This window comes from Daucus carota, chromosome 5, assembly GCF_001625215.2.
Source record: "Daucus carota subsp. sativus chromosome 5, DH1 v3.0, whole genome shotgun sequence".
In the NCBI taxonomy this organism is placed as follows: domain Eukaryota; kingdom Viridiplantae; phylum Streptophyta; class Magnoliopsida; order Apiales; family Apiaceae; genus Daucus; species Daucus carota.
In genome coordinates this window covers 45,172,921-45,200,241 of record NC_030385.2, presented here as the reverse complement: position 1 = coordinate 45,200,241, position 27,321 = coordinate 45,172,921, and the positions used below count along the sequence as shown (strand labels likewise).

The 27,321-nt window shown below is 36.5% G+C and overlaps 5 protein-coding genes across 5 annotated transcripts; 3 read left to right on the top strand and 2 right to left on the bottom strand.

The window, feature by feature from the left end:
* The first annotated feature begins 1,613 nt into the window (after positions 1-1,613).
* LOC108222902 (protein ESSENTIAL FOR POTEXVIRUS ACCUMULATION 1) lies at positions 1,614-12,010 on the top strand. Its single transcript, XM_017396870.2, has 10 exons — positions 1,614-1,785; positions 3,566-3,654; positions 3,794-4,717; positions 4,798-4,918; positions 5,050-5,100; positions 5,553-6,290; positions 6,439-9,142; positions 10,772-10,953; positions 11,027-11,086; positions 11,424-12,010. The coding sequence occupies exons 1-10, from the start codon at positions 1,734-1,736 to the stop codon at positions 11,810-11,812; spliced, it is 5,310 nt and encodes a 1,769-aa protein (XP_017252359.1). The 5' UTR covers positions 1,614-1,733; the 3' UTR covers positions 11,813-12,010.
* Positions 12,011-12,370: 360 nt separating this feature from the next.
* On the bottom strand, positions 12,371-14,274 carry LOC108222903 (uncharacterized). The gene is made up of 3 exons (XM_017396871.2): positions 13,761-14,274; positions 13,189-13,521; positions 12,371-13,122 (listed from the first exon to the last, which is right to left on the bottom strand). Exons 1-3 carry the CDS (start codon positions 14,034-14,036, stop codon positions 12,637-12,639), a joined length of 1,095 nt encoding a protein of 364 aa, XP_017252360.1. The 5' UTR covers positions 14,037-14,274; the 3' UTR covers positions 12,371-12,636.
* Positions 14,275-15,447: 1,173 nt separating this feature from the next.
* On the top strand, positions 15,448-18,529 carry LOC108222144 (outer envelope pore protein 24, chloroplastic). Its single transcript, XM_017396053.2, has 3 exons — positions 15,448-15,747; positions 16,076-16,435; positions 18,317-18,529. The coding sequence occupies exons 1-3, from the start codon at positions 15,547-15,549 to the stop codon at positions 18,398-18,400; spliced, it is 645 nt and encodes a 214-aa protein (XP_017251542.1). The 5' UTR covers positions 15,448-15,546; the 3' UTR covers positions 18,401-18,529.
* A 332-nt stretch (positions 18,530-18,861) lies between these two features.
* Positions 18,862-21,102, top strand: LOC108219758 (uncharacterized membrane protein At1g75140). Its single transcript, XM_017393264.2, has one exon. It carries the CDS (start codon positions 19,050-19,052, stop codon positions 20,985-20,987), a length of 1,938 nt encoding a protein of 645 aa, XP_017248753.1. The 5' UTR covers positions 18,862-19,049; the 3' UTR covers positions 20,988-21,102.
* A 426-nt stretch (positions 21,103-21,528) lies between these two features.
* LOC108219926 (COP9 signalosome complex subunit 4) lies at positions 21,529-26,589 on the bottom strand. Its single transcript, XM_017393524.2, has 14 exons — positions 26,354-26,589; positions 26,115-26,266; positions 25,464-25,567; positions 25,316-25,376; positions 24,237-24,329; positions 24,051-24,151; positions 23,093-23,201; positions 22,887-22,931; positions 22,648-22,716; positions 22,446-22,537; positions 22,306-22,348; positions 22,140-22,199; positions 21,976-22,035; positions 21,529-21,751 (listed from the first exon to the last, which is right to left on the bottom strand). Exons 1-14 carry the CDS (start codon positions 26,481-26,483, stop codon positions 21,677-21,679), a joined length of 1,194 nt encoding a protein of 397 aa, XP_017249013.1. The 5' UTR covers positions 26,484-26,589; the 3' UTR covers positions 21,529-21,676.
* Between the last annotated feature and the right edge of the window lie 732 nt (positions 26,590-27,321).

The following is a 27,321-nucleotide window of genomic DNA, read 5'->3' as shown; positions in this document are numbered from 1 at the left end:
TGTATTTGATCCAGTTTGTCAATGACCGCGAAAAAAGTCATAATGTCTGCAATTAAAAAAGAGATGGAGTACAAGGTATAGAGCTAGAATAAAAGTGTTTGATATAGTCATGCAAGTTAACTTCAAAAACAGAATGCTTAGGTTCTACATGTCAAATTGCAAACCAGAATTGTCAATCAACTCATTATATTCTACGTTAACTACATGATCAATCTCATGCATTAGTCTGAGCATCATTATTTACACAATCTTCCATTTGAGAAGAGGTGAGTCTGCGATGGCCTATCATCCTCCTCCGTCTCCTCCACCACCTCCTCTCCCGCTCCTTGGAATCATCGGTATCCTATTCGTGTATTTAGTAATATGTTACCTACTTCTAGATATCATCGACGAATCTGCTGAAGGGGAGGATTTGGAATCACGCGAAGGCAGAAGAAATTCGGGTTTATCTGAGGAGGAGCTGCAGGAAGCTCCCTGTTTTCAGCAGACTGAGATCATTATAGCAACGTCGCTTTGTGGCATATGTTTGGACAGTTTTGCGAGCAAAGAGGTGTGTCGAATGTTCCCAGATTGCAAGCATGTGTTCCATAAGCATTGCATTGATCTGTGGCTGGTAAGGAGACCAACTTGTCCGATTTGCAGAACATCCTTTGTAGGAAGATCATTATAGCACTATTTAGTATCTGAGTCGAATATGTGATGTAACACATTTTTATTTTTTATTTTTAAATTCGGTGTCCGGGTTGGTTTGCGCACACCTCGACTAATCCAGACGGACATTCTATTGTACTCATACCCAAGCATGGCAGCACCTCACTCCCGGAATGTGCAGAGAATGGTTTTACTTCAATATTAAAATGTAACAGTATTTTATTTCATTCCACATAACTATTTATTTGGTTTGATTAGAAATTTGCAACATATATTGAGTTTTAAGTTTTACTTAATCCTTGGTCCAAACAAACTTTGAGTAAAATTAGGTTTAATGATCTGAAAAAGACACATTTTTAGTTTTGACTCTGAAAAATTTGGGATCATATTTGATTGGGGCAAATGAATTTGTGAAAATTTGAGGTACATTATAATGAATTATTCAAAAATTCATCACATCTTTTATCAGCCATTCCATTTTTTACAGACCCCAACCCCAATTTAAAAATAAATATACAACTGTCTCAAAAAAAAAAAAAAAAATAGATATACCATGTTATCCTAAACCAATAGCAAAAACTCAAGCAATGTCCCTTGTTATCTTGTTATCCGTGGTTTTCATATATATAGGACGAAATAAACAAATAATTAACTTTTCACATAACGGATCCTTAAACTATTTTATTTTTAATTTAACCGAAGAACAGTAAAATATATAGTAAAATAATAGAAGTTACATATGTTATAATTGATATTTCTTTTAAATATCTCTTTCATAAATTAAGATCTTATTTTTAAGCCTGTGAAAATGTTTTCTAACATTTTTTAGTTATATATGACTTTTTTCAAAATAAATAAAAATTATTATAATTGTGGATATTTGTTTGTCAAAATATAGCTCATAATAAATAAATAAATAAAAGAAAAAGGAATGAAAATTGAAAGGAGAAGAGAGGTTATCCCTAGCTTGGCAAAAACCTATATTTTCTCGTCTCTACACTCACAGCAGTCCCCTCTTCCAATAACCAACACACAAACAGCAAGGGTTTCTCTCTAGCAACGCTAATCATCTCTTTCAATCCATGGCTTCCAACTCCCCTCTCCTCGATTCTCGCCACAATCACATCTCCCAAGGTCTCACTTCCCTTCCCATCTCTCTCTCTCCCTCTCCCTCCCTCCCTCTCTCTCTCACTCCCTCTCCCTCTCTCTCTCTCTCTCTCTCACTCCCTCTCCCTCTCTCCCTCTCCCTCTCTCTCTCCCCTTCCCTCTCTCCCTCTCTCTCTCTCTCTCTCTCTCCCTCCCTCTCTCTCTCCCCCTCTCTCTCTGCCTCTCGCTCGCTCCAACATTCTCTGTTAAACCCTCATTTCTCATACACGTTTCTGCGTGTATATATAAAGTAATTCATTATAAAAACTGAATGTAGTAACAACTACCTGGCCTTCTTTTATTTTCAGTGTTGATTTTAATTTATTTACTTGAGATTTTACATTGTTCCTGGCTTGCCGGCTTGAGATTTTAATTTTATTCACACAATAAATAAATAATATTAATAACTGCTAGAAAAATGAACCAGTCCATATTAGTTAACTCTAATTTGTTAAAAGAAAGAATGAATTAGATGTAGTTATATGCATGCTATCTTACAGAATGAGGAGTGGTCTGTGATCGTGGCTCAGCTGCATTTATGATGTGTTTGGTTGGGGAGAATAGACAGTAGAGTTAGGAGGAAAGATTTTGAATAAAAAAACGGGAGTGCAGATCTTGTATGATAAGATTTGGGAAGAAAATAGCCATAGGGGACTAGGGGAGACTGGACCATTTTTTTTGCAAATAGTCTAATTTTTGTGTTAATTATTTATGTAATAGTTAATATTCTACTTGTTAATATTAAAAATACTTAATCATCTACTAGCATGCTTGTCTCAATCCCTTGAGGTACCCTGAGCCCCTAAGACGACTAGCAATTTTAGGACACTGGTTCTTACTTGCTTGAAATATGGGCTGAATTCTTAAATTCCTTTTACTTTTTCAATTTCGTTGCTTTGCTTTCTGTTACTTTGAAAGTAGCTGCTTCAGCTTTCTTTTCTCCTTACCCCATCTGCTTTTTTTTCTTGCATTTGGTTGATTATAAGTATTTATTATAAGTTTCATATCCACAATTTCTTTAATATGCTGTGTGCATTATTCATGAATTTTAAATACCTCCCATAACATTTGTTGATAATTCATTTAATAGAAATGCTAATAGAATAAAATTGGACTAAAATTTTACATAGTAGAAACTATTCGAAGACATTTTGCAAATCATTTGTGTTCACCTCTTATCTGTTAAGTTGGTTCATTTCCTCCTTTTAATTTGACTGCGACGTTTGTCTTTTAGTTTGTAATATTTTTGATTCCGAGCTTTTGCTTTGACTGATTAGCAGTCAGCAGATAATTTACCAATTTTACAATATGAATATGCAGTTATAAGTACCAACCATAAACAAATACTATTTGGATTGGTACTCAAATAGTACTCAAGGTACTATTTGGATTGCGTCTATTTCTTTACATTAGAAGGTAGCTGAGATTTTCATTCAAAGGTGCGTGCGTCTCATGTCATTATAGAAGCTGAAAAATTGAAGTTTCTATTACCTTGTGTATCATTTCTGGTTAATATTAGGCACGATATCTTGAAGTTTTGGTATGCTTGTTTGCACGAGTTTTTGATGTTGCCAGTTTCCAGTGTTAGATTATCTACATATTTGTATTGTATGAGATATATGTAGTTTGTGATGTTCCTCTGGTTTCTGCACCTTGTAAATCTTTTTGGTGAATCATATATACTCATTTCCTTAATTTACCTGATGCGTTAACTTGACAGAGACCTATTTATAGTAAGTGAACCAGGTTTTGTGTTTGCTTCATGTAGATGGTCAAGGATTTAACAATCATATCCCCCTTTCACCACAGTGGCTTCAAACTAAGCCTGGGGAGAATAAGACTGGAATATCGACTGGGGTATGTTATTAATTTACTGTTTTATTAATGTTTCCTTTCAAGGTCACGTGGCATCTGATTCCTTTGTGATGGTCTTAGATCTCGATTGACTTATAATTGTGGCTTTGTTTATCCACTTTAATAAATGTGGTTGGTGCAGGAGAACCAGTTCAGTCCATATTCAGGTCACAGTGCTCGTGCAGATGTCACAAAATCACCAGGTAATGGTGATCAGGCGCATGATGTTCAGAAAAGAAAGGATGTGTTTAGGCCGTCTGTGCTTGATGCAGAATTAGGTCGCCGTGACCGCTGGCGTGATGAAGAAAGAGAGACCAATACCTCTGTTCGCAGGGATCGATGGAGGGAGGGGGATAAAGAACTTGGAGACCACCGGAAGGCAGATCGATGGACCGATAACTCATCTGGAAGGCAATTTGGAGAGGTGCGTCGTGCTCCTCCAGAGCGATGGACTGATTCAAGTAACAAGGACAATAATCATGAGCAACATCGTGATACCAAGTGGAGTACACGCTGGGGACCTGATCACAAGGAGAATGACAGTGTGCGTGAAAAGAGGGTGGACTATGGTAAAGATGCTACTGACGTATCACTTCATAAGGGGTTATCCCATCATACTTATCAAGGAAAGGATGACAAGGATGGAAATCACTATCGACCATGGAGATCTAACTCATCTGTCAGCAGAGGTAAAGCTGATTCTCCTAATCAACAAACTTTGGTGCCCAACAAACAGATATCTTCATTTGTCCAAAGTCAAGGTCGGGGACGCGGGGAAAATGTTTCTGCTACCTTCTCTCTCGGACGAGGCAAAGTTCCTTTCGGAAGTAACTCTTTTAATAACTTATCAAATTATCCGCGTTCTCCTGGTTCAGTTGCAGATAAGGGAGAGTATCATGATCAGTCTCCTTTGAGATATAGCCGGACAAAGCTGCTTGATCTATACAGGAATACTGATATGGGATCCTGCGGCAAGATATTAAATGGAATCACACAAGTGCCTTCGCTTACTCAGGATGAAGCTGTAGAGCCTTTAGCATTTTGTGTACCTTCTTCTGAGGAACTGGTATGTTTTCCATATTATGTTGGTGTTTTTTTGAAGAATTGTGCTGTAGTCGGTTAACTATGTGTTCAAATCCTTGATAGGTTGTTATCGAAGGAATTGACAGGGGAGAAGTATTAAGCAGCGGTGCGCCTCAAAGTGCTAAAGATGGATCTGTTGGAAGAGGTTCCATTGATAATACACCTTCAAGGCGAACAAGGCTAGGTACTGCATACTGTAATTATGTTTTTTGTGTAGTTTTTTTTTTTAAATAAGTAAAACTAAATATTACATCATTTTCTGTGAAAAAATGTTTTGTAATGCTATTTTCTTTTGGGTTTTCGTTCTTTGATCAGGAAGCAGAGAAGATTTACCTATTGGCTCTGATGGGAATGACATGTCTAAAGGTGGAAATTCTGGTATTTATATCCCTTTTGTTGTCTTGTTCCCCCTGAAAGCTGGAGAATTCCATGAATCAAATGCAATATTTGCATCAATTGAAGATCATCACACCATCTTATATTACAAGTCAAAATACAAAGTTATTTAAATTACATGTGGTATGTAAAACCTCTATTATGGTGCCAAAATATTATGTGCTGGACATCTTTGCAATGTACTTTTTAACACATTAGTTGCATGTTTACATGAAATAATGGTTTGTAGGATTCCCACCAATAATCTGTTTTTCAAATGCTCAGTTCTATTTGTGACTTTTTAAAGGGTATGTTCTTTACCCTTCTTTGCTGGATGCTCAATGCATGGAAGTGGATGTAGTATACGTGAGTGTCATAGTATTTACTTTGGTTAATGTTTTGATGATTAATGCCACCTATTTGTTGATCTAATATTCGCGCAGGAAAAGAAGGTGCTTCTTATAGGAGGAATGATCAGATTACTGCAAGTAATGAATCGAGTACGCAGGGTATTTCCTCTGTTCATCCTAGTGCATGGAGATCTTCAGCAATGGGAGAACACACAAATTCAGCCTTGCCTGACAGGAGAGGTGTTCCTTCTGATAGTTGGTCAAGAACTTCAGACTTTAGCTGGCCACAGTCGCAGAAGGATCTATCTAACAATGTGGGGAAGACACCAACTTGGGGAGATGATCCGGTCATTAGAAGGCAATTTTCTGCAGTGGTGGATAGGGAGCAGGAACAGCGTACTCTTTCTCAGCCCTCGCCCGAAGAATTAGTCCTTTTTTACAAAGATCCTCGAGGTGAAACTCAAGGTCCTTTTTCTGGTGTTGATATCATTGGATGGTTTGAAGGTGGATACTTTGGCTTAGATTTGCTAGTACGCTTGGCAAATGCACCAACCGACACGCCTTTTACACCACTTGGTGACGTTATGCCCCACCTGCGCTCTAAAGCCCGCCCTCCACCTGGATTTGCTGCACCCCAACAGAATGAAATGACAGATGCTGTAAATAGGCCTAATAACAGCAACCTCGGAAAACTTCACACTAGTTCAAGTGAGGTTGATATGACAAGAAATGATGCAAGGTATATGCAGGGTCCAACAGATGGGGCAAGTCGGTTTCTTGAATCGCTGATGTCTGGCAATATTAGCACCCCTGCCGAAAATTTTTCTCCTGGTAAAGTTTTTTGTCTGAATCTTTTGCTTCTTTTACTTATGTAGTTGCCTTTTGTTTTGTGGGTATCCTGACCATGTCTCTTATATTAAAGTTAAAATTTTGCATTGTTTGTGCAAACGGAATTGACAAGCACTGATTTCACTTCCAGGCATGCAGGGTTATCATGGATCTGGTGAAGTGCCTCCTTTGGGAATGGAAAGTGGGGATAATCTCTCTCTCCTGGTCAAAAGGATGACTCTCGAAAGACAAAGTTCTTTGCCTGATCCCAATCAATTCTGGCCTGGAAGAGAGGCACCTTCGGTTGGTCCAAAGTCAGACTATTTACATGGATCCTCACTACAGCAGTCAAATATTTCGTCATCAATCACTGACAACCCTTGTTCGCCGCTTCATTCTCAGAATGCAGACTTCATATCTGTCCTTCAAGGTTTATCTGACAAGTCTTCCCCTGTAGTCAATAATGTGGCGAGTGGTTGGTCAAATTTTCCAGTCATAGGAGGTCCAGACCCACATCAAGATAAATTAAACATGCTTCATGGCCAGAATATTCCTCCTCAAGTTGCATATCAACAGAGACTGCAATCCCCGAACCAACCCTCTTTAACTGCTTTATCAGGCCAAGGTGTTGATAATACATCTGGAATGTTAACTCGTGAAAATTTGCTTTCTGGCCTGTCTCAAGATCCTCAACTGTTAAGTTTGTTGCAACAGCAACATTTGAATCCTCAACTGTTAAGTTTGTTGCAACAGAAATATTTGATGCAGTTACAATCCCAGGGTCCAGCTCCCTCACAGCAGCTTTCTGTTTTTGATAAGCTCCTGCTACTTAAGCAGCAGCAACAAAAGCAGGAAGAACAGCAACAACTGTTGCGCCAAAATCAACTGCTATCGCAGGTTATATCTGAACAACAATCTCAACAGCATTTCAATGAGACATCTCATGGGCAGTTGCAGGACACCGGTTTGCTGGAGGAGAATGCTTCTGTTGCTCTTAATAGATTCCAGACCTCTCATGAGTCGTTACAGACTGGAGCACAAATTCAAGTCTCCAATATGCCAGATGAACCCAACTCCACAAACTTGCCACCCAATATGTCTCAAGGGAAAGGCATTGTTGTTGGCTCTGAAACCTCTTCTATCCATTTACCTCATGAAATGTTTGGAAATGCTATCCATCAAAGAGTTTGGGGTACTAATTTACCTGAACGACTTGATGACATTCAGTCACAGGCTGCTTTACTAGCATCACCACCACATATTTCAAAAGTGTTGGACAATTATCAACAAGAAAATATATTTTGTAACAATTTGAAAACTGATAAACCTAATATTCCTGAACTATCTGAAGCTGGTAGAAGATATTCGTCCTTGGAGCAAACGGTAGTACCTGCCACTAATCCAAATGTTCAGACTGAGGTTCTTCTGCCCGGAAAAGTTAATAAGTTAAATGTCACAGCAGCCACTGTTTCTGCTGGTACACAGATTGGAAGCGTACCAGGTGGCAGCTCGTCTATATTGAAGGAAGTAAAAAGCATTGATGAAAAGGACTTAAAGAAGGGTGCGGAGAAGAAATCAAGGAAGCATAAATCTTTGAAGGCACAAGCTTCTGATCAAGCAAAGGATGTACCTAAAGTGCAGCAACTAAAAGAATTAGAATATGAAGTCAAAAGTGGCTTTGATATTAATTTAGAGTCGCAGACGATCTTTCTTTCACATGATAGTAGTTATGAGGTGCCTCTTCAGGAGACACAAGAGAGCAAATCTAATGCAATTATGGGTGAGATTGTGGCCCAGCAGGGTAAAATTGATTCACCTGGTTTACCTGGACAGAGTTATGTAGAAGATGGTGAAATCATGGGGGCAAAGAGCATATCAGGGCAGTTGGGGCTTCTGCCTCAGCTAAATGCTCATAAACAAGGTGGACCCCGAGGTTGGAAGCCCTCTCCTGGTCTAAAACCAAAGTCATTATTGGAAATTCAACAAGAAGAACAAGAAAAAGCACATGCACAGATGTCAGCTCCTGACACCTCTCTTTCTCTTGGTTCCACCAGTGCCACAATCCCTACCGCCTGGGCCGGGGTTATTGCCAGTTCAGATCGTAGATCGATTAGGGAAAGGCAACATAATGGAGGTAGCTTAGAGTCACAGATGGGGAACACTGGAGGTTCTGTAACCCAGAAGAGCATGAAAAGTCAGTTGCACGACCTCTTGGTTGATGAAGTTGTGAAACCTAGTGTAGCTGTTGGGGTTCTTGATAGTAAATCTAATCTGCCTTTAGTATCGGCTCAAAACAGTGAATTTGACTCTATTGATAATGACAACTTCATAGAAGCCAAAGATAGTAAAAAGAATCGTAAAAAGTCTGCAAAAGCTAAGAGCTCTGGAGGTAAAGTATCAGCTGCTGCTGCTTCAGCTGATGCATCTTTTGCTTCAAGTCCTACCGAAAAAGCCAAAAGCTCTCGTTTTATACAACAGGATAAGGAGGTTTTGCCTGCAGTTCCATCTGGTCCCTCTCTGGGTGATTTTGTGCTGTGGAAGGGTGACAATGCAAACACTTTGGCTGCTCCGGCATGGTGTACTGACTCAGGGAAGCTTACAAAACCCACTTCCCTTAGGGACATTCTAAAGGAACAAGGTAAAAAGGTTTCTACTGGGCAGCATCAGAATGCAATCCAAATTCCAACCCATTCTGCTCATGGAAATGGTTCTTCTAAGACGGTTATTGGTTCATCTCCTGTGAAGGTTGCTTCAGCAGTTCAGAATACTCCTCAAGCTTCATCACAAACGAAGAAGAGAGTAGATGATGATTTCTTTTGGGGTCCATTAGATCAACCAAAAAAAGAAACAAAACAGTAAGATCCTTATCCTATTCTGACGAATTATTTTAAATGTGTTACATTCTTAAGTTATTTTTTTCCTTTATTGTTATATGTAAAATAATATGATGTCTCATTCTTGCCCTTGTGATTATAGTGATGTTACATAAGAAGAGGTTCGATTCGAAATGGGGGACAAAATCGGATACGCGTAACATTAGTTTCAGTGAATCCGGTACGATAAAATGTTTGGGTATTGAAGGAATGTATGGGTACGATGGGTTTTGTTAAAAAACTAATATATAACTATATATGTATTTTCAGTTAAATATACAGTTTTAATTAGTAAGTTAAATATTTATTTATATATTTGAAATAATTATATTTAATAAAATTGTTTTGACTTGTGTATTATAAATTTACTAATTATTTTTGTGATTTAAAAGATGATTGGGCCTGAAAATGAGCTAATTTATTAGACTTAATGTGTTTGGAACACAAAAAGTTAATTGATATGAATATAGAAAACGTGTTGGGCCTGTAGATTACTGGGCCGAAATACAGGTATGCTCTAGTAACCTCTATAATCAGCCACCGTTTGTATTACATATAGATACACATATATATACAACCAACCCCTGTTCTTTTTCTTCTTTTCATCATTCTGCAGACAATATCTGTCGAACAAAAAATTATTTTACTGTCATAAGGTATCATCTGAGTCATAGATCTATTTATTCCCAACAAGAACCATGTATGTTCTTATGGAACGCTGCTTCCAGCATTTTTGGTGGCCATCCCGTGTTCCTTGTTTTCATGGATTATAGCAAGCAAAAGGATTCCTTATGCGGCTCTCACTTCCAGATATACTTTAAACCAGTTAAATGAACATTGTCACTTGGGTGAGAACTAGTAGAATAGGCGGTGACTATAGTGCTTAGACATGTTCACATAGTATTGGTCAGGACACTAATCCAAGTGTTATTATTTATTTTGAGATTGAGGAGATACGACTGTGTCCTTGAACACAAATATGGTGAGAAGTAATTGAATTAACAAAACAAGTATAGTGGACAAGATATCATAGGGAAAACTAAACATAATGCTTTGTGTGAGACGTTTTGTGTAGAACTTTGATTAAACATATCTTTTCAACCTTTTCCTTCGACTGTTTTTTCTTTTCCTTTTTGCATTCTTAGGTGATCCCATATTTGGTCTTTCGGTCATAAAGTGTTCAATTATCAGTCCAAGGAGACAGGGAATAGTGTTGTGTCTTGGTGTCATCACGTGTATGGTGTTCAAAAGTTGAACAGAGGCAGTTGAACTGCAACTATTATGACAGCATATGCGTGTAGAAGTTTTAACATACACAGAATTGATTCCTTATCTTGAATGACCTTTGATATTGTAGAATAACTTCTTTGATGGTAATCCTAGAAGAAATGTATGCATAATTTCTTAAATTCTCCCTTTTACATGTTTGGATTGACCTGTGATTTGACTTTTCGCCTGATTTTATTTTAGATTAGATGAATTAATAGTTGGATTTTGCCGAGTGTCATAATATATTGTAGAATCATGTTGATGCCCAATTTCGACTTTTTCTTCTTCTAGTATCATTAAGTTTAATTCTGTTGCCTGTCATTAAATTTGTGATTATTGCAGGCCAGATTTTCCTCAACTGGCAAGTCAGGGTAGTTGGGGGAAAAATTCTCCAGTAAAAGGAGCTCTTGGCTCCTCAGTCAGCAGACAGAAGTCGACGGGTAATAGAACAGCTGAGTTTGCATCACCTGCTTCTGCTCACTCTTCTTCGAGGGGTAAAAAGGATGTAGTGTCTAAACAATCAGGTAAAACACTTGAGCTGGTTGTCCACTTTTTTCTTTTATGGCAATTGGATCTCACTTTTATGCTCTGTTGTAGAAGCTGTAGACTTCAGAAATTGGTGCGAAAGTGAATGTGTCAGACTCATAGGGACAAAAGGTACATTAAACTGGTGCAGTTTATCTTGTTTGTGATTATTGCTATATTTAGAAATATTCTGGAAGTCCGTTAGAAACTGGTGGAATATTAGCTGATACTAGGAAATGAATTATGCAAATTTATATTCAATATATTTGTCAGAATTAGCCTTTTATTATGTCATGAATCTAAGCTGCATTCCAACAGATAATAGGTAGTATAAATTCTACTTTTTTATTTTCTAGCTGAGTTGAAAATCAGATCCTTAGGCGCCACCCAATCTTCCCTGTATGGTATTCTTTCTTTCCCATGGGGTTCTGTATGACATCATTCTAAGTTTCTCTTGTTCTCATAACAGATACAAGCTTTTTAGAATTTTGCCTGAAGCAATCCAGATCAGAGGCAGAAATTCTTTTGACAGAGAACCTTGGCTCTTATGATCCTAAACACGAATTCATTGAGAAATTCCTTAATTACAAAGACTTCTTACCTGCAAATGTTCTTGAGATTGCCTTGGAAGGCCAGAATGATCAAAAGGTCACTGGACATGGACCTGGAGATGTGAGTTCAGCTGTCAGTGGTTTTGGGAACTCTGATCAGGGTATGGCCACAGTTCCAGATGGGACCACAAAAGGGGGAGGTAAGAAAAAAGGAAGGAAGGGGAAAAAGGTAAGTTCCACAGTTTTGGGATTTAATGTGGTTAGCAACAGGATCATGATGGGAGAGATTCAGTCTGTGGAGGATTAGTTAATTTATCATTAGGTGTAAATACATTTTTTCAAAGTACTTTTTAAATGTGCTTTAGATATCTGGAGCTCTCTATTCTTCTAAAGGTGGACAGCAGTGCATTTTTTATCTGCACATGCAATTTTGTGAAATAGTACTTCACTAACTTATTACTCATTTTGTTTTTTACAGAACTTATATCAAATCCATGTTCTCACCCTTGCATGTGTTCTATTCTATAATTTACTAAGCAGATCATCGGAAATTTGAAAGCACCTTGCTTATTATGTCTGAGCTTTAAGCTTTCTGATTATATTTGTGCCATGTGCCTGAAATTAAGCAGACCTAGAACAGTCTACATTCCCCCTGGTTTTCCTCTAAGGTATTCTATTCCATTCTTCGTGTTAAGAAATCTGAGGTTACAAAGTTTATAAGTTGTTTAGTGTACTGTTTATGTAGCTTAGAGCCTCTTGATGCTTCTGCCTTGTGTTATCGAGCTTATGTTATCGAGTCGAGTTCAAGCCAGCTTGATTCGAACAAAAGCCCTAACAGTGAGAGACGAGGTTGGAATGAACACTCGTCTCTTAAACTCAATTCTGTTAATATATTCAAAATTTTCAGCTCATTTACCGATCTGTCAAATATACAAGCAAGCAAAACGCTTGAACAGGTAATAGAACACCACAATCAACCTCCTATACCCATCGTTACTAGCCACGTCTTTTCTAGAGTGGAACCAGAGAGAGTCTAATCTAAATTCTAAGCCTGAATTCTGGCCGAATGTATCGGTAAAGTTCTCATCAAATATCATGTCAAAAAATTTCAACAGCGTTCGGTTTTTTTTTTTAGAATTCAACATCCTGCACTTGTTCTGCAGGAGGCAGGAAACTATCTTTCGTCAAGCCATGAACATTAAAGTCGACATCTTCAATTCTCCACGTTTCTTCGATCTTTCCCTTGTGATTATGCATGTGCCCGTATCTAAAGACTGTGCATTTAGTTTTCCCACTATGTGCTACACAAATTCCATCAACATATCTGTAGTCTTCAAGAACCGAATCCATGCTTGTTTCCCAGTAAACATGATCATCTGTCTTCGTCTTCATTTTCACCAATTTCGTGTCCTCGAATTTAGTAAGAAGTCCGGTTCTTTGGCTGAAGTATCCCCAAATGGTATGATGGACTGTTTCTGTGTTCTCTGTACTCTGTGACTTGAGGACTACTTTATCTGTTTCATGTTTTAGAATGAAGCATTCTTCGTCGTCGATTGTCTTCTCTCCTATGCACGTTGCCTTATTGAATAAGTTGATCGTGGACCTCGGATCAAGACCCTGTTGAAAAACAGATACTATGTCAAATTTAGAAACTCAGATGAACAGGCAGAATAGAGTGTGTACCTGAAAGAAGCGGCGAAGGGGTCTGGGAGGGCCTCTGGTAGCTATGGAGGAGTGCGAGGATTGGCTCCAGCCGATTTTGCCATCACTTCCAGCACTTATCTTGCAATTAGAAACAACCAGTTCGAGATACCACAAATCTGGATTCATCAGCCACAGCACAAAGCCACCAGAATCGCGATTGCTCGGCGTGTCCTCAGCATCCCCTAACTGCATCGGAGAAGACACCATATATACCTCTCCTACAGCACATATGTTGTGTATGGTATCTAGTGCAGCTTGTCCTCCTGTTGCTGCTATATATTGTTGCACAATGTATTTTGCTGTTGCAGCTTGCTGCATGTTCAACAACATAATTAATCCCGCGTTTATAAATAATCAGCTCATTTAAAACCTTAACAGACAGCAAACCGAATCAAATAGATAAACAAATAATTAAATAGGTCTTTCTAGTGTGTTCATGGTCACAGACTAACAACTATTTTATGCTTAGACAAAAAAATTTTATCGGTGGAGATTTTGTACATGCAGGAAATCATCATTATTAATGAGATCGGAGATGAATATGTGCTTACAAAAGAACCTTCTTTAACGGAGGGGAGGGCAATATGAGCCTGGAAGAACGGAGGTTGGTAGGGAATCACAGGCGAGCTAACAATTTTAAGCAACATAAGGAAGAGATCATCAGGGGCCTGCTTTTCTTCAAGCTGAGCTTTTATCCTGCTACGCATATTGTGCCACCGGAGGTAAGCATTTCCATCCGTGCTCGTGAACACCTCTTCTGGCAATGGCACCTCCAGCACCGTCTCTAGCCCATCTTCATTATCGAAATTCGGATACAATGTCCTCATGTCTACAACTCAACAATTTCTAGAATTCCGAAGGACGGATAGGAAACTAATGACGTCTTGGTCAGATGGTATCAACCTTGCTCCACTCAGCGGGGTCGAGGAATGAGGAATAGGAAGAAGGAAGGACCCTGTCTATGTTATGGAAGAGGGCAGCTTCCTCTTCCCTGGCTCCTCAAAAAGTCTGTCCTATATCTAAGTTAAAATTTTCACGTTTTTTTAGTTAGTAGGATAGAAGAATGAAGAGATATTGAAATGTGGATTAATATAGTTTTGTGTAGCCTATGGTAGAGCTTGGTTGTAGGTCTCTTGAGGAAACTAACTATATTCCTGGGGATTAAAATCCATGCTTTTCTTAGGGCAATAAGCCAATAACTAGTGTTTCAACAAAAGTTATTTGATTTTTTTTTTTCAAAAACCAATTATATCACAAAATATAATATAAAATATCATTCAATTTATATTATATTATTTTATTAAAATTAAATATGCAAAAATTCGATCTGATACAATTTATAATAACTGGATCATTTAAATCAAGTTGAGAAAACGTTAACTTGAATTTTCTATATTTTGTTAAGATGGCGTTAAAATTCAAATGTTCGAATTTCGCTAACAAAATTTATATAATTTTTTTGTTCAGAAAACAATTATAATCATTTTTTATAATATAAAATATCATTCAATAAACAAGCAAGATATAATCATATAACTATCCTCAAATTCCGTAGAAATAAGTTTAGTCAAAGTTTAGACGATGAGAACAGCTGGTACCAAATTAGTTGGCTATGGTCGACTTCTTTAGGAAACAACTTGGTTTAGTCCGTTAAAATTGAGATTCTTTACAGCCAGTTTGAATCGCAGACAAAATTATAAACTAAACCATTTTATACTTTTAATCCTAAGTTCAAAGATCTTTGTATCAATAATTTTAACAATAAATGCTATCAAAACGCAAAATACGCAGCCCCAACCATATAAAACTAATCGGCTATAATAAAATAATTTAAAAAATATTTAATTATTAACTTATTTTATATAATTTTTGAAAAAATATATAAAAACTACTCCGACTTTAAAAATTAAACTGATAGAATATTGTACACTAATTCATCACATAACTTACTCTCTGTCCATTTAATTCTATACAATTCTTTTTCACTTGCTCGACACGCACTTCAATACTCTTATAAAATATAATTCTATAACTTATTTTTGAAATTTTCTTTTGTTGAATAAAAATATAACATTCAAATTTTTATTCAGAAAAAAATAATATTAAAAAAAAAAGTTATAAAACTATATTTTACAGGAGCATTAAAATCTGTGCCGCGTCCCGTCCCGCAATGTATATAACTCTGGGGACGGAAGTATCAGTTAAAAATTAATTAGTCAGGAATTGTTTATTAAGAATTTATAAAAAAAATATTAGGCGATGTCGAAGGTAACAGAGTAGCCCTGTCCTACAAAACACAAAATTGCGGCGTGATTTCTTACATCCTCAACACTAAAAATGATGAAAGCTTCGCTCAAAGCCAAATATTCCACCGATAAAAACTCCGCCGGCGCCACCTTCTCCGTCAACGCCGGAAATGTCAAGCTCCGAGCTTCCATGACCGACGCCACCTTCATTAACGGCCCTTCCTTGAACGGCCTAGCTCTCTCCCTTGACAAACCTGGCTCCTTCATAGTCGACTACGATCTCCCGAAAAAGGTCTCGTTATAATCTCGATAAATTAATATTCGATAAATTAATAACTCCGTGTTTCATTATTTTTTTCTGATCCCAAAATAACACGTACATGCTTTGTTGTCACTTGTTATTAACATCTTTATTTGATAATTTATTTATTTGTTATCGAAAAATTAAAATCACATTACAGTAAATTAATAACTCCGTAATTTATTTATTCATTATAATTATGCTTAAGTGATTAGTGTTTTTGATAATAAGTTACGGAGTTATTATAATTTAGTTCGGTAAGTTATTAATTAATTGTGATTATGATTAACTGATTAGTGTTTTCAATTATGTTGTGTAGGATCTAAGATTTCAGTTTATGAACACGGTTAGGATTGCGGAGAAACCGATAAACTTGAGTTATGTACATTTTAAGAATGATAATCGGACGATACTTGATGGTACATTGGTGTTTGATTCGACTAATAAGGTTTCGGCCAATCATGTGGTTGGTTCGGGAAATGCCAAATTGAAGTACACTTATGTGCACGGTGGAGTGACTACGTTTGAACCGAGTTATGATATAGCTAAGGATTGTTGGGATTTTGCGGTCTCAAGAAAGGTTTTTGGAAATGATGTGTTTAAGGCTACGTATCAGACGTCGAGCAAGGCATTGGGGCTTGATTGGACTAGGACGTCGAAGCATAATGGATTGTTTAAGGTATATTTTGTTTTTTTTGGTATTTGTTGATTTAGTTGACATTAATGGTTTTAGTTCAGTTGGCAGTATATATTGTTTGTTAAAGAATGTAGATGCGGAAAATGCTAATTACTCATGATAGGTTAAGTTTAGGCGTATCTTTGGACAGCTTTCGACCTTTCGTAACTAGAGTTGATTCTTGATAATATATGTTAAGAATTGGTTCCATTGTGCATTTGAAAGTTGAGGACTTTATGCTGACTGCTGAGGCTCTAAATAGCAGCAAAGGCATTGGTTTTGTTGTCGTCTTTGAAATATCTCCTCCTTTTCTGTATAAGAACATTCTCTTTGTGACTATTGTCTAGTTTTGTGATTGGTATAGCCAGTCAGAACTAAAGATATAACTAGCGCTGGTTTTCAGTTCTGTTTTTGAGTTCTGTTTTCAGGGTGTAGTTGGGGAAATCCAAATTACGTGTGTGTGTTGTGGGGTGGGGGGGTGGGTTATGGATTAAATGTCTCTGAGTTTTTTTATATATTTGGTAGAATCTATTACAGAATATTTAAATATCCACGCACATATGCCTCTACTTTGGTGAACCCCCTTAACGTCTTCTTACCAAGAGAAGAGGGGTATCCACTAGACTACAATGTAAGGGATTAGTCTTCAGAGTCACACGTGCATAAGAATTTGGTCAAACCAAATAGGGGATCAAATCAGACGTGGACTGTCCGAGTCGAGCGTGTGAGGAATAAATATTTGAGTTCATAACTGAAGCAGTAAGCAAATTTGTGGAAGTGCACAAAAAAGATCTAAAGCAAACTGATACTTCAACTGGAACGACTGGTTCCTTCATGGCGTTCAACAACCTCAGACTTTGCTCTTACCCTCTCCTGAATCCTTGTCCCTTCCCTATCATTAAGGATACACAACAACACACTCAGTGTAAAAATCCATGCAGTGTGAGGATTTTCCCACACAAGTTACAGATTAAGTCACTATGCAAAGGTAGTAGAATGCTTGTGAAAATCCGAAGAATACTCGGAATCCTCTAAAGGTCTAGTACTGAGCTCTAGCGCACCCACCCCTTTATCTTTTTATCATTAACAAAGAGCATTTATTGAACTAAGTAAATATCTTCCTGAGGCAAACATGAGGCTGAATTTCTGATATGGTTACCCAAAAATATAAGACTCTGGATATTCTGATATTCTGCGTAAATTTGGTTTATTAAGAACTGCAGTTATACCCCTGGGAACTCTAATGAACATTTTAAGAATGTATTTTACAAACTTGCCGTTTGTTCCTATATCATGTCTTAGAATATGACTGTTAAAATGTGTATAGATAACCCCGTCTGTGGTTTAGTTGTTTATTTATACGACTCTAAATAATGTTTGCTTGGCTTTATGCTTTCTGTTTCCAGAATGAATCTATTGCTACTTGGTTTTTGCCTTTTTTTGTGTGGCTGATTTTAATTTCTTTAACTTGTGTTCTGTTTCCAGAATGTTTGTATTTCTATGTTATTGGGTACTTAATATGCAGCCTTATTTCAATGCATACCGTCCTTCTAACGACTCCTGCTCCACAAAAGAGTTGTAGTTTTAAATTTTCAAGTTTCAACCTTTGCTATTCTGGAAACAGGGAAATTCACCACAAGTTGGGGTTGCTATGAATTCACCAAATCTTTTATTTATAAGCTCATAAGCTGATATACCGGAATCAAGATGCTGAATGTGCACTCCTGTTCAAATTATTTCATGAATTTCATATTTGATGTGCAACTAGCAGTCACTAACCTTCCCTTTCACCGTTTTACCCTATTTATACTGTTAATTATAGTTCTTTAGATCATTTCATCTTCGAAATTAGCCAACTTTAACTCCTGTTTTTCGTGTTGCCAGATATCAGCATCCTTGGCGATGGGAGAGCAGATAAAAATGACAAATTTAAGCGCCGAGAGTTCATGGGATTTTGAAATGTTTTGACCGTATCAGTTCAGGGAAAATTGCTTAAAATTTGGATTCTTATATGGGGTATCTAGCGTTGATTCTGAACTCTCACAGAGCCTATTACTGTGTTATCATACACATTTATTCACTTCTTTTTGGCATACTTACCGTTATATGTCAGATTATTTCTGTTGCTCATTGAATTTTTGGTTTTTTATTTATTTATGGATCATAATTTTAGCACAAACAAATTAATAATAAAAAATAGAAACATAGGTCATTGGAGTCCTTTTATGCTTTTTTCTAAGTCTTTTGCCGTTAAAATCATTATTATTGTTTTTAATATTATAATTTAAAAAAAGTTAAAACTAATAATTTTAAATATATAATTAAAAATTTTAAATTATCTATACAATATTAAATAATTTATATTTCAAAACGGAACAAACAAAGCTCCTGTATAACATGAGCAGACATTTAGATAAACCGATAATGTATTTAATTTCACCTCCATATCAACTCAACTGTCTTAAAGTGGGGTGTCTCCTCAAGTCGTGACCACTAGATTGATAGTACTACTTTATTACACAACTAGAACCCAGATATGATCAAACCTCAAAATTAACACAATCTCATTTAATTCTTGATCTCTTCAGTTTCAAACCCCACTGTGGATCCATCCTCTATGGCTGTCCCTTTCAAAGGCAAGTCTTTTTATCTTCATTTCCTCTTAATCTTTCATTTTCTTGATTTTTCATTTGTTTATGCAAATTCAATTCTTGATAATGATAGTTTAGCTGATCATAATAATGAATTAGTATCTCAAATACCCAATGAAAAGATGAGTGATTTAGATGTATTGAATCAACAACAAGTGCATATTGAAAAGCTTGAAGAGGTGGTTAATAATCTGACTGAATTAGTGTACAAGTTGGAATCTTTTTTTAAAGAAAGTGTAAAGATTGAAACTTTTGAGGGTGAGGAGAAAAACCCTGTTGGGGAATTAGTTGAGACTGAGAGTGAGGAGGGGGGGAGTGGAAGTAGTGTGAGTGATGGAGAGATAGTTGGAGCTGTGTCGATTACGAAGCATAGTTTGTTTTGGTCTGAGAGGTTTCAGTTTGTGTCTGCTGTGAAGCTGGATTCGAGGGTTAGTTGTGTTGGTGTATTGCCTTTTAAGGATTCGGAAGGGTTGAGTAAGTATGTTGCGGTTGGGAATGATCAAGGCAAGGTTTATGTGTTTTCGAGGAATGGGGATGTGCTGATTGAGTTCAGTACGTTGGCACTTTCACCGGTGACCACCATGTTGTTGTATATGTCTTCATACAATCGGAGTATGTTGGTTACGGGGCATGAGAATGGAGCAATTTTGATGCATAGCATATCGGAGATGTCGGGTGGAGAGGAAGGATATTCGCTTGTGATGGAAACTGACACAAGATTTGTCATATCTGAGATGGAAGAAGGCGGGTCAGCAATTACTATCTTGGAAATACATCATGTTGGGAGGACGAGGTACATTATATCCACTGATGCTAGTGGAAAAATTAAGGTTTTCCGAGAGAATGGAGCGCTTCATGGGTTGGCAGTGCCAATGAGCAGACCCCTTGTGTTCTTGAAGCAAAAGCTCTTGTTTCTAACTGAGACAGGGGCGGGTTCTCTGGATTTAAGGACCATGAAAATTCTGGAGTCAGGTTGTGAAGGTCTAGATCAGTCTGTTGTTCGGAATTATGTGTTTGATGCTACAGAGCGATCAAAGGCGTATGGTTTCACATCAGAAGGTGAATTGATCCATGTATTACTGCTAGGTGATATGATGAACTTCAAATGCAGGGTTAGATCCATGAAAAATTTTGATGTGCACAAGCCTCTTGCAATTCAGACTATTAAAGGGTATCTGCTTCTTTCTAACAGGGATAAGGTATTTGTATATAATGTCTCATCTTCGCAAAGTTACAGGTCTGCTGGACCTCGGTTTTTATTCTCCGCGGGTCTTGAGGAGATTGTAGCCTCATTCCTCAAGTGTCAAGGTGAGTCAGACGACGAAAAGGAAGGGGTAATACCATTGATAGCAAGTGATCAGGAAAAGCTAGTCATTCTCAGTCTCGGAGCCGGATACGTGGGAGTGTATCGGTCGACTCTTCCGATTTCCAGAGTAGAATACAGTACCATGATCTGGGGAACTCCTCTAGTAATATTTATAGTTTTTCTATTCGGTGCATGGAAATTTTTTGGCAATAAAAAAGAAGCGTATTCCCTCTGGGGGCCTGAAGATCCTTTCACATCCACTTCAGTAACAAATGAAAATGAAGCTGCTTCGGTGTCTGATTCAGGGGATAGGTCTTTCCTGGATTCTTCTCCGAAAAGTGAAATAATGGATGTAAGAGGTAGCAGTTTAAGAGGTCCATCGAGAAGGTACGGTTCACCACCCCGGTATACCGGTGGAGTAGCGAGTTCGTTCAGGCCAAACCCTTCTGATACCAACTCCAGGCCTGCTCCTGTTGATTCAAATTACAGGACAGCTTCAGAGTTGAAGTTTAGGGGATCAAATCTTGAATCGACAACTTATTCACATACAAGAGAGAGCTTATATGGAAATAGACCGGTTGTGGATGATAGCAATTGACTTGTAAAATCAGTTTCATCCTTAGCAAGTCTGTGTAATCTGAGATGTTTGGTTAAATTATAGAATTTGTTATTGTAAAACATCTTTCTAGTAATCTTCTGAATGCAATCTTAGTGCAAACCGAAGAGATTTTTGGTTAATGATTAATGAGTCCAATTAGCGGGAATTACAAATTAACCTGAATTTCTTAGAATGGAAACCCTAATACTTCGTGGTTTAGTGAAAATAATCAATTAATTATTCAATTTTTGTAGTAGAGACTGGTTGTAGCTGATTCTATCTTCTTTTTTCTTTCTTTTTTGAGAAAAAAACCCAATTTAAATGACTTAATAAACGAAGATAACACTTTCGAAGTTAGAGAGAGTTTGTTGTTACAAGTAATCACACATTTCGACTGGGCAGCAAAATATCAAAAAGTGGTGCAAATTGGTCTCTCAAGAGAATTTGTATTCCATCCATGTCGCAGTATATAAGGGGTACCTATAGTGCAGGGGTAGGATTGACATATATTTAGAAGATGAGCATAGTAGACAGAGGCAAGGGAAGGCCAATGTGGCTGCTATAATTTAAAAATTGCAGATGGATACTAGAGCTATCGATATCTACAGCAGCAACCAAAAATAATATCAAAAAACTGTTCAGATGTATGTTTGCCAGTTCACAAAAACAAGTGAATCAGATACTAGACTTTAAACAGGAATAGGTAGGCCTTTCTTAGCCATGCTGTCCAAAACATCATTCAGTGCCTGGCAAAGACCGACAATCTGCCACAAACAAAAACGTCAAATGAGAACAAAGAACACGTATAGGAGAGGTGGGAAAATAAAGATCAGAGCTGGGAAAATAATCAAAAATTTACAGTTTCTGGTTTCTCCACAAAATAACTGCAATGTACAATTGGAAAATTTTCCTAAAACAAGCCAGATTTTAAAACATCTAAATTTGTGGGGAAATGTGCAACAACTTAAGCTCGAAATAAATAAAGCACCTGTTGATCCCACTGCTGCAGTTCCTCAGTGTCGTCCTCGAAATGAATGAAAGCTTCAACCTGACATTCCCAAATTTTATGCAATAAAATCACAAAAAAACATTTCGTGTTTGCATTTGCCAACAACAAATGGAAGGTGGCGGTATAGTTAGAAAATAATAAACCTGATCTATAGAACCCCTCATTCTATCCTCGTAGATCATCCTTGATGCTATTTTTTCAGCCTGCATGTAAAGAAACAGTTAAACCTTCCACAACATACAAAGTAACGATATGAAGGTAACTAATGACAACAAACACAAAAAATTATGAGCCTTAACAGCTGATTACCTTGTTAGGAGCGATGCCTAGTAAAGTGCCCAGCTCGTCAAAGCTAAAAAAGTTAAGAATAAGGATAAATGCATATATCAGTCAACCGAGAGACTATTCCAAGAGAAGTGCAATATGGAAAAATATGCAACTACTCCAACCTTATATTAGTATACAATTTGCTTGCACTTAAGAGGTTATGCTCAATCATAGCACGATCAAGCACAGTAAAATTGTCGGGCAGAAGTGCTTTCTGTTGATAGAGTAGACTGTTAGAAGCATCATCATCGATACCAGAAAAGAATTTCTGCCGGTTTAGAAAACAAAGACAACAAAATAAAAATTACAAAGGCACGTAGAGACCTGGTGAGCTTTTAACTCTTCTGCAAATGCCTCAATCTCAGGTTTTCTCAAGATTCTCTCCAAATACACCTGTGATCTCAACATAAAATTTAGCATTGTAATTAAATGATGAAATGTTATACTCAATTCTTAGCAAGCTAATAAAGTTTGAAAAAATAATCATGCAGGGAACATAGGTTACTGGCAAGAAGTTCCATAGCAGCTCAGGAATTACAGATAAGATCATAAGAGTGGGCTACCTTCTGCAGAATAGGATATATCTTCAATTTTGAGCAGCGTTCATCCTGAACATAACAAGTATCAGTTAAACAGCATAATAACTACTATGGGTTTAAACAGCATAACAACTATTATAGGTTACAATAAAATGCATTGTGAAAAAAATAATAAACATTAAAGAAAAAAGCATGTGAAAAAACCCTCGACACAGATGCTAGATACTTACTTTGTAAAGTGTTGCAAGAACACGGGAGCGTTGAGGACCTGCAGCAGCCAAAATTGTGCACGTGACAGCAGCTGATAAAGCTTGTTCTAGTGCCTCCTCATCGATCACTCTGAGTCCCAAAACGATATTGAAGAAATGAGGAACATTCCAACCAACTTCCATATGTAGCACAGAGCATATACTAAAACTGATCAAAACTTCCATAACAGGAGATCTGGTGACTTATATAGAGAACAAATAAAGCTTAAAACGATTGCATCTGAGTAGATGTATGCTTCCCGAATCCAGACTAATTAAAACATTAATAAAAATTGTTATTGTTATTCTGACCAATTTCATATATAGCACACCCTTTTTGATATAATGTAAGTTGTTTAACAGCAGCAATAGCCCATTACTGAGTTGAGCCCTGTTTAACCAACAGAGAGTTTTAGAACTGATCTAAGAGAATAATAAGATATTACATCATTGGTAAAATTAGTTTTTTACACTGGTGATGTTGTTTCTGAGGACTTCAAGAGAAACTTGTAGAGGTTATATTATACTTATAGTCTTACCAGATAATTTTTTAAGTAATTAACTTAAACTGAGCACGTTGTTGATCCATACGGATGCAGGTAAGAAATCTGAAACAACAGTGTTCAACTAGAATTGGGAGAGCTAGAGGGAAATTACTTTTGTCCTGAAAAGGGAATACCAATCATTTGAATAAATCTAAGCTCTAGATTTTGCTTGATATTAAAACAATTATTAAGATTGGTAATAAAAATTTAGCACGTTTTCACCGTTTTGAATTAATACACACTTCTTTCTGGACTTATTTCTTCCCCATCGCCGAAGACTTGTCAATTAGACCCGAGTTTATGTAGCAAGGTAAAGGTTCTTAAATTATAGGATTAAATGTAAATAATATATCATGACATTAAAGTGGCAATTAATTTCTTTATAAAATACATACTCATCTTCGATTTTCCGCTGCTCAATCTGAGAGATGTCGTAATATCGTAGAGCAGCTTCCAAGAATTTCCTCTTCAAATCCAAAATTCTTGCATAACAAACCTGAAAGATGAAAATCATGAAACTAGCTGTATAAATTTTTGAAACATTACAATACTATTACCACTACGAGTTAAAAATAGTCAACCTTGTATTGCAAATTCAATACTTGATGTTGACTATTGCTAACCAAAAATGATGCTTTATTAATAAAAGCTTCTGCATTCACAGCATCATCGTCCTACAAAACAAGCAATCAAATTCAAATCAACAAAAATGTAGCTATAAATCATAACCACATGTAACCAAATAGAGATGTTCTTGGCAAACACCCAAATTACATTAATAACTCAATATATGTATTACACGGACTATTGATACCTGACATCAGAAAATGTAATTATCATGAATTGAACATTAAATTCAATTATAGAGTCATAATAGTGAATTGACTTCTTTTATACAATAGCCCATTGTAATTGCCGTTCTGATTTCTGATAAACCTAAATTATTCTCTTATGTTGTGTTCAGGATTTTTTTTTTTATGATAGAAAAGAAAAGAGAAGACAGAAATATTTGGTTTCTTTAACGTGTTCCCATGTGATATTTTGAAAAGGAAATGAATAGAAACCTAAGGATTTGGAAAGAAATCTCTTGTATATTTGTCCAGAAAAATTTCTTCCCACTTTCGGAAAGATTTAAAACAGAAAAGAAAATAACCAATTTTTCATTATTTTCTCTTCTTTCTTGAACTCGGGAACAGAACATTAGGGAATATCCATGAATCTAATGACTAATGAGAGGATAGAACATTTATATATAATATCTGTACATTTAACAATCATAGTTTTAGACAGTCATAATTCACTGCAATTTACAGTTCATAGAATGTTAGGTCAATTCTTGTCTAAAAATAAAACACAGAACCATGTCATATAACAAAATTTGCAGAACTCTCGGACTCTCGGTTTAGTTTTTTTGGTTCGAAATATATGATCCAATTCAAGAATCTTCGAGAACAGCATTAACCCCTGGGTAACTTTTACCGTTCTATACAACGTAAGCATTTTATAATTATGCATGATTGTAACATGTGTTAATATGAATGCAGACTAAGACACTAAATATGGCATATTTCTGTAGATTTAAGGATATAGAACAGTCCAAAAACAGACGCCAGACTAAAGTGTGAAAAGTCGTGAATTAATGAGAACGGGAAGGTAATACCTCAAGGTACAAACGAGCAATTTGGACACATTTTGTCAACCTGAATGTATCATCAATCACTCTGTAGATGCAAAACAAAACACATGATGCCATTTCAAAACAATCATCAAAGAATTCCAAAAAAACTCTGGTGCAGCAACTTAATTACCTCATTCCAGAGTCAAGATCAATGCCACTGAGCATATGTGCTGCTTTTGACCATTCTTGTTCCGACTCGTACAATTCCGCCAATTTCTCTCTGATAATTAAAACCTGCAACTCGGATGGGTAACTAAAACAGGATGTATACACAGAGGATATCTCCCTAATAGGAATAGTTAAGTAACATTAAACTCAATTAGACATCAAAACAATATCAATCGAAGAGTCAAATATTTAACACTAAACCACAACCCAATGTACTAATAGTCGAGTAAAAAGCCCTAAAAACAATACAATAGCATGATAAAATACTATTTAAGCTTCTAGGTGTACACTATTGCCATTTATCTAAGAAACACCTATACATTACATTAGTAATAAACAAAGAAACTAAATAGTAAGAAACAGAAGAAAAAGAGTTCGCGCAAACATTGTATAAATAATAGGGAATAATAACAGGGGTATAAAGCTATTTATACTTCTAGATTTACATAAAACAACACCAATCCAAAAATCCAATTATCGAACCAAACCGCGACAAAATGCAGTAATCATCAACTAAAACCCTAAAACTAGCACAAACACGAAACACAAAACAACCACCACGCATTGTGTCACAACTGTTAAAACCAAAATTCCCAGGCACACGAAACCGAACCTGCTCCTCAAACGAAACCACACGCGGCTGAATCTGCGTGAGCGTATAATTCGCGATCTGCTTCTGATTCTCCGGCTCTAATTTATCCAAATCCGTCGCAAACGTCTGCAACAGCTGCCGCGACACCACCAGCGGCACATCATCCGACAAAACTGTTCAATTCAACCACAAAGCCACTTGAATCTACACAATCTATCTAAAACACGAGACAATAAGTGAAGAGAGTAGAGAAAACGAACTGTGCTGGATGAATTTCTGAGCCTGAACGACGTCGTTTGAGGAGATGACGGAGGAGAGAATGTGCTTGTACTGCTCGATCTTTTGGCGTTGGTCGCCGATGGCGGAAGCGGTGGCGAATGCGTTCTCCATGGATGATTAAACGAGGGTTTTTTGCAGAGCTTTCTAGTCTCAGCACTTTCAAACCCCTCTTTATAAAATTGGAGGAGATGGAAAATAAAAATAGTATTATGCAATTTATTTACTCCATGACTACTTTTTTGGAACTCTTAATAATCCATGTGTCTCATTTTAACTGTTTTTAATATTTTCATACGTATTTTAAATATAGTTGTTCTTCATAAAATTTATATCGAATGGGATTTTAGAATTTAAATTTTTATTTAATATAAGAATAAATTTTTTATTGAGTTTGGATATAGTTTTTTCTGCATCTGAACATGCGTGTCAAAAAATCAAACATGTTCGAATGGGACAGAGTGAATAGTTTTTTTTATCAAAATTTATAATAGTAGTAGATTTGTTCATTAATAATATTTTTAATAAAATTTATTATTTATAGTTTTTTTTAAATATTATTATCAATTTTAAATAATCGACCATATAATATCAAGAACGATATTATATTAGATGATATCTAGATTAGTCTCTTCTCGTATGACGAGACAGTTAGACAATATCTTAAAAATCATGTATATATAAATACAAATATCTGATTCATGTATTCTCGTTGAATTAATGTAAATTCTTTTATCACACACTCATGAATAGATTACAACTCTTATTTCACTAGAAAACGAAACTCTTTTATCACACACTCATGAATAGATTACAACTCTTATTTCACTGGAAAACGAAACTCATACGAGGAAAGAATATAGACCCTCTTTGAAAGTCAGAGGTTTGGAGCAAATTAAAAGTTTGTGGTGTTTTAGAGGTTTGACCATTAGAATAGGTTAAAACTAGTGTC

Bases quoted from the DNA above. Each gene is read 5' to 3' on its own strand.
- LOC108222902 (XM_017396870.2), top strand. From the start codon at position 1,734: ATGGCTTCCAACTCCCCTCTCCTCGATTCTCGCCACAATCACATCTCC. The intron at 5,101-5,552 runs GTGGAAATTCTG...ATATTCGCGCAG, and splicing joins TGGGAATGACATGTCTAAAG to GAAAAGAAGGTGCTTCTTAT. The intron at 6,291-6,438 runs GTAAAGTTTTTT...TTTCACTTCCAG, and splicing joins TGCCGAAAATTTTTCTCCTG to GCATGCAGGGTTATCATGGA.
- LOC108222903 (XM_017396871.2), bottom strand. From the start codon at position 14,036: ATGAGGACATTGTATCCGAATTTCGATAATGAAGATGGGCTAGAGACG. The intron at 13,522-13,760 runs GTAAGCACATAT...TTGAACATGCAG, and splicing joins CCGTTAAAGAAGGTTCTTTT to CAAGCTGCAACAGCAAAATA. The intron at 13,123-13,188 runs GTACACACTCTA...GTTTTTCAACAG, and splicing joins CCCTTCGCCGCTTCTTTCAG to GGTCTTGATCCGAGGTCCAC.
- LOC108222144 (XM_017396053.2), top strand. From the start codon at position 15,547: ATGATGAAAGCTTCGCTCAAAGCCAAATATTCCACCGATAAAAACTCC. The intron at 15,748-16,075 runs GTCTCGTTATAA...TATGTTGTGTAG, and splicing joins ACTACGATCTCCCGAAAAAG to GATCTAAGATTTCAGTTTAT. The intron at 16,436-18,316 runs GTATATTTTGTT...TCGTGTTGCCAG, and splicing joins AGCATAATGGATTGTTTAAG to ATATCAGCATCCTTGGCGAT.
- LOC108219758 (XM_017393264.2), top strand. From the start codon at position 19,050: ATGGCTGTCCCTTTCAAAGGCAAGTCTTTTTATCTTCATTTCCTCTTA.
- LOC108219926 (XM_017393524.2), bottom strand. From the start codon at position 26,483: ATGGAGAACGCATTCGCCACCGCTTCCGCCATCGGCGACCAACGCCAA. The intron at 22,717-22,886 runs GTAGCCCACTCT...TTGAGATCACAG, and splicing joins TATATCCTATTCTGCAGAAG to GTGTATTTGGAGAGAATCTT. The intron at 21,752-21,975 runs GTGCTTTATTTA...TGTTTGTGGCAG, and splicing joins TGCAGCAGTGGGATCAACAG to ATTGTCGGTCTTTGCCAGGC.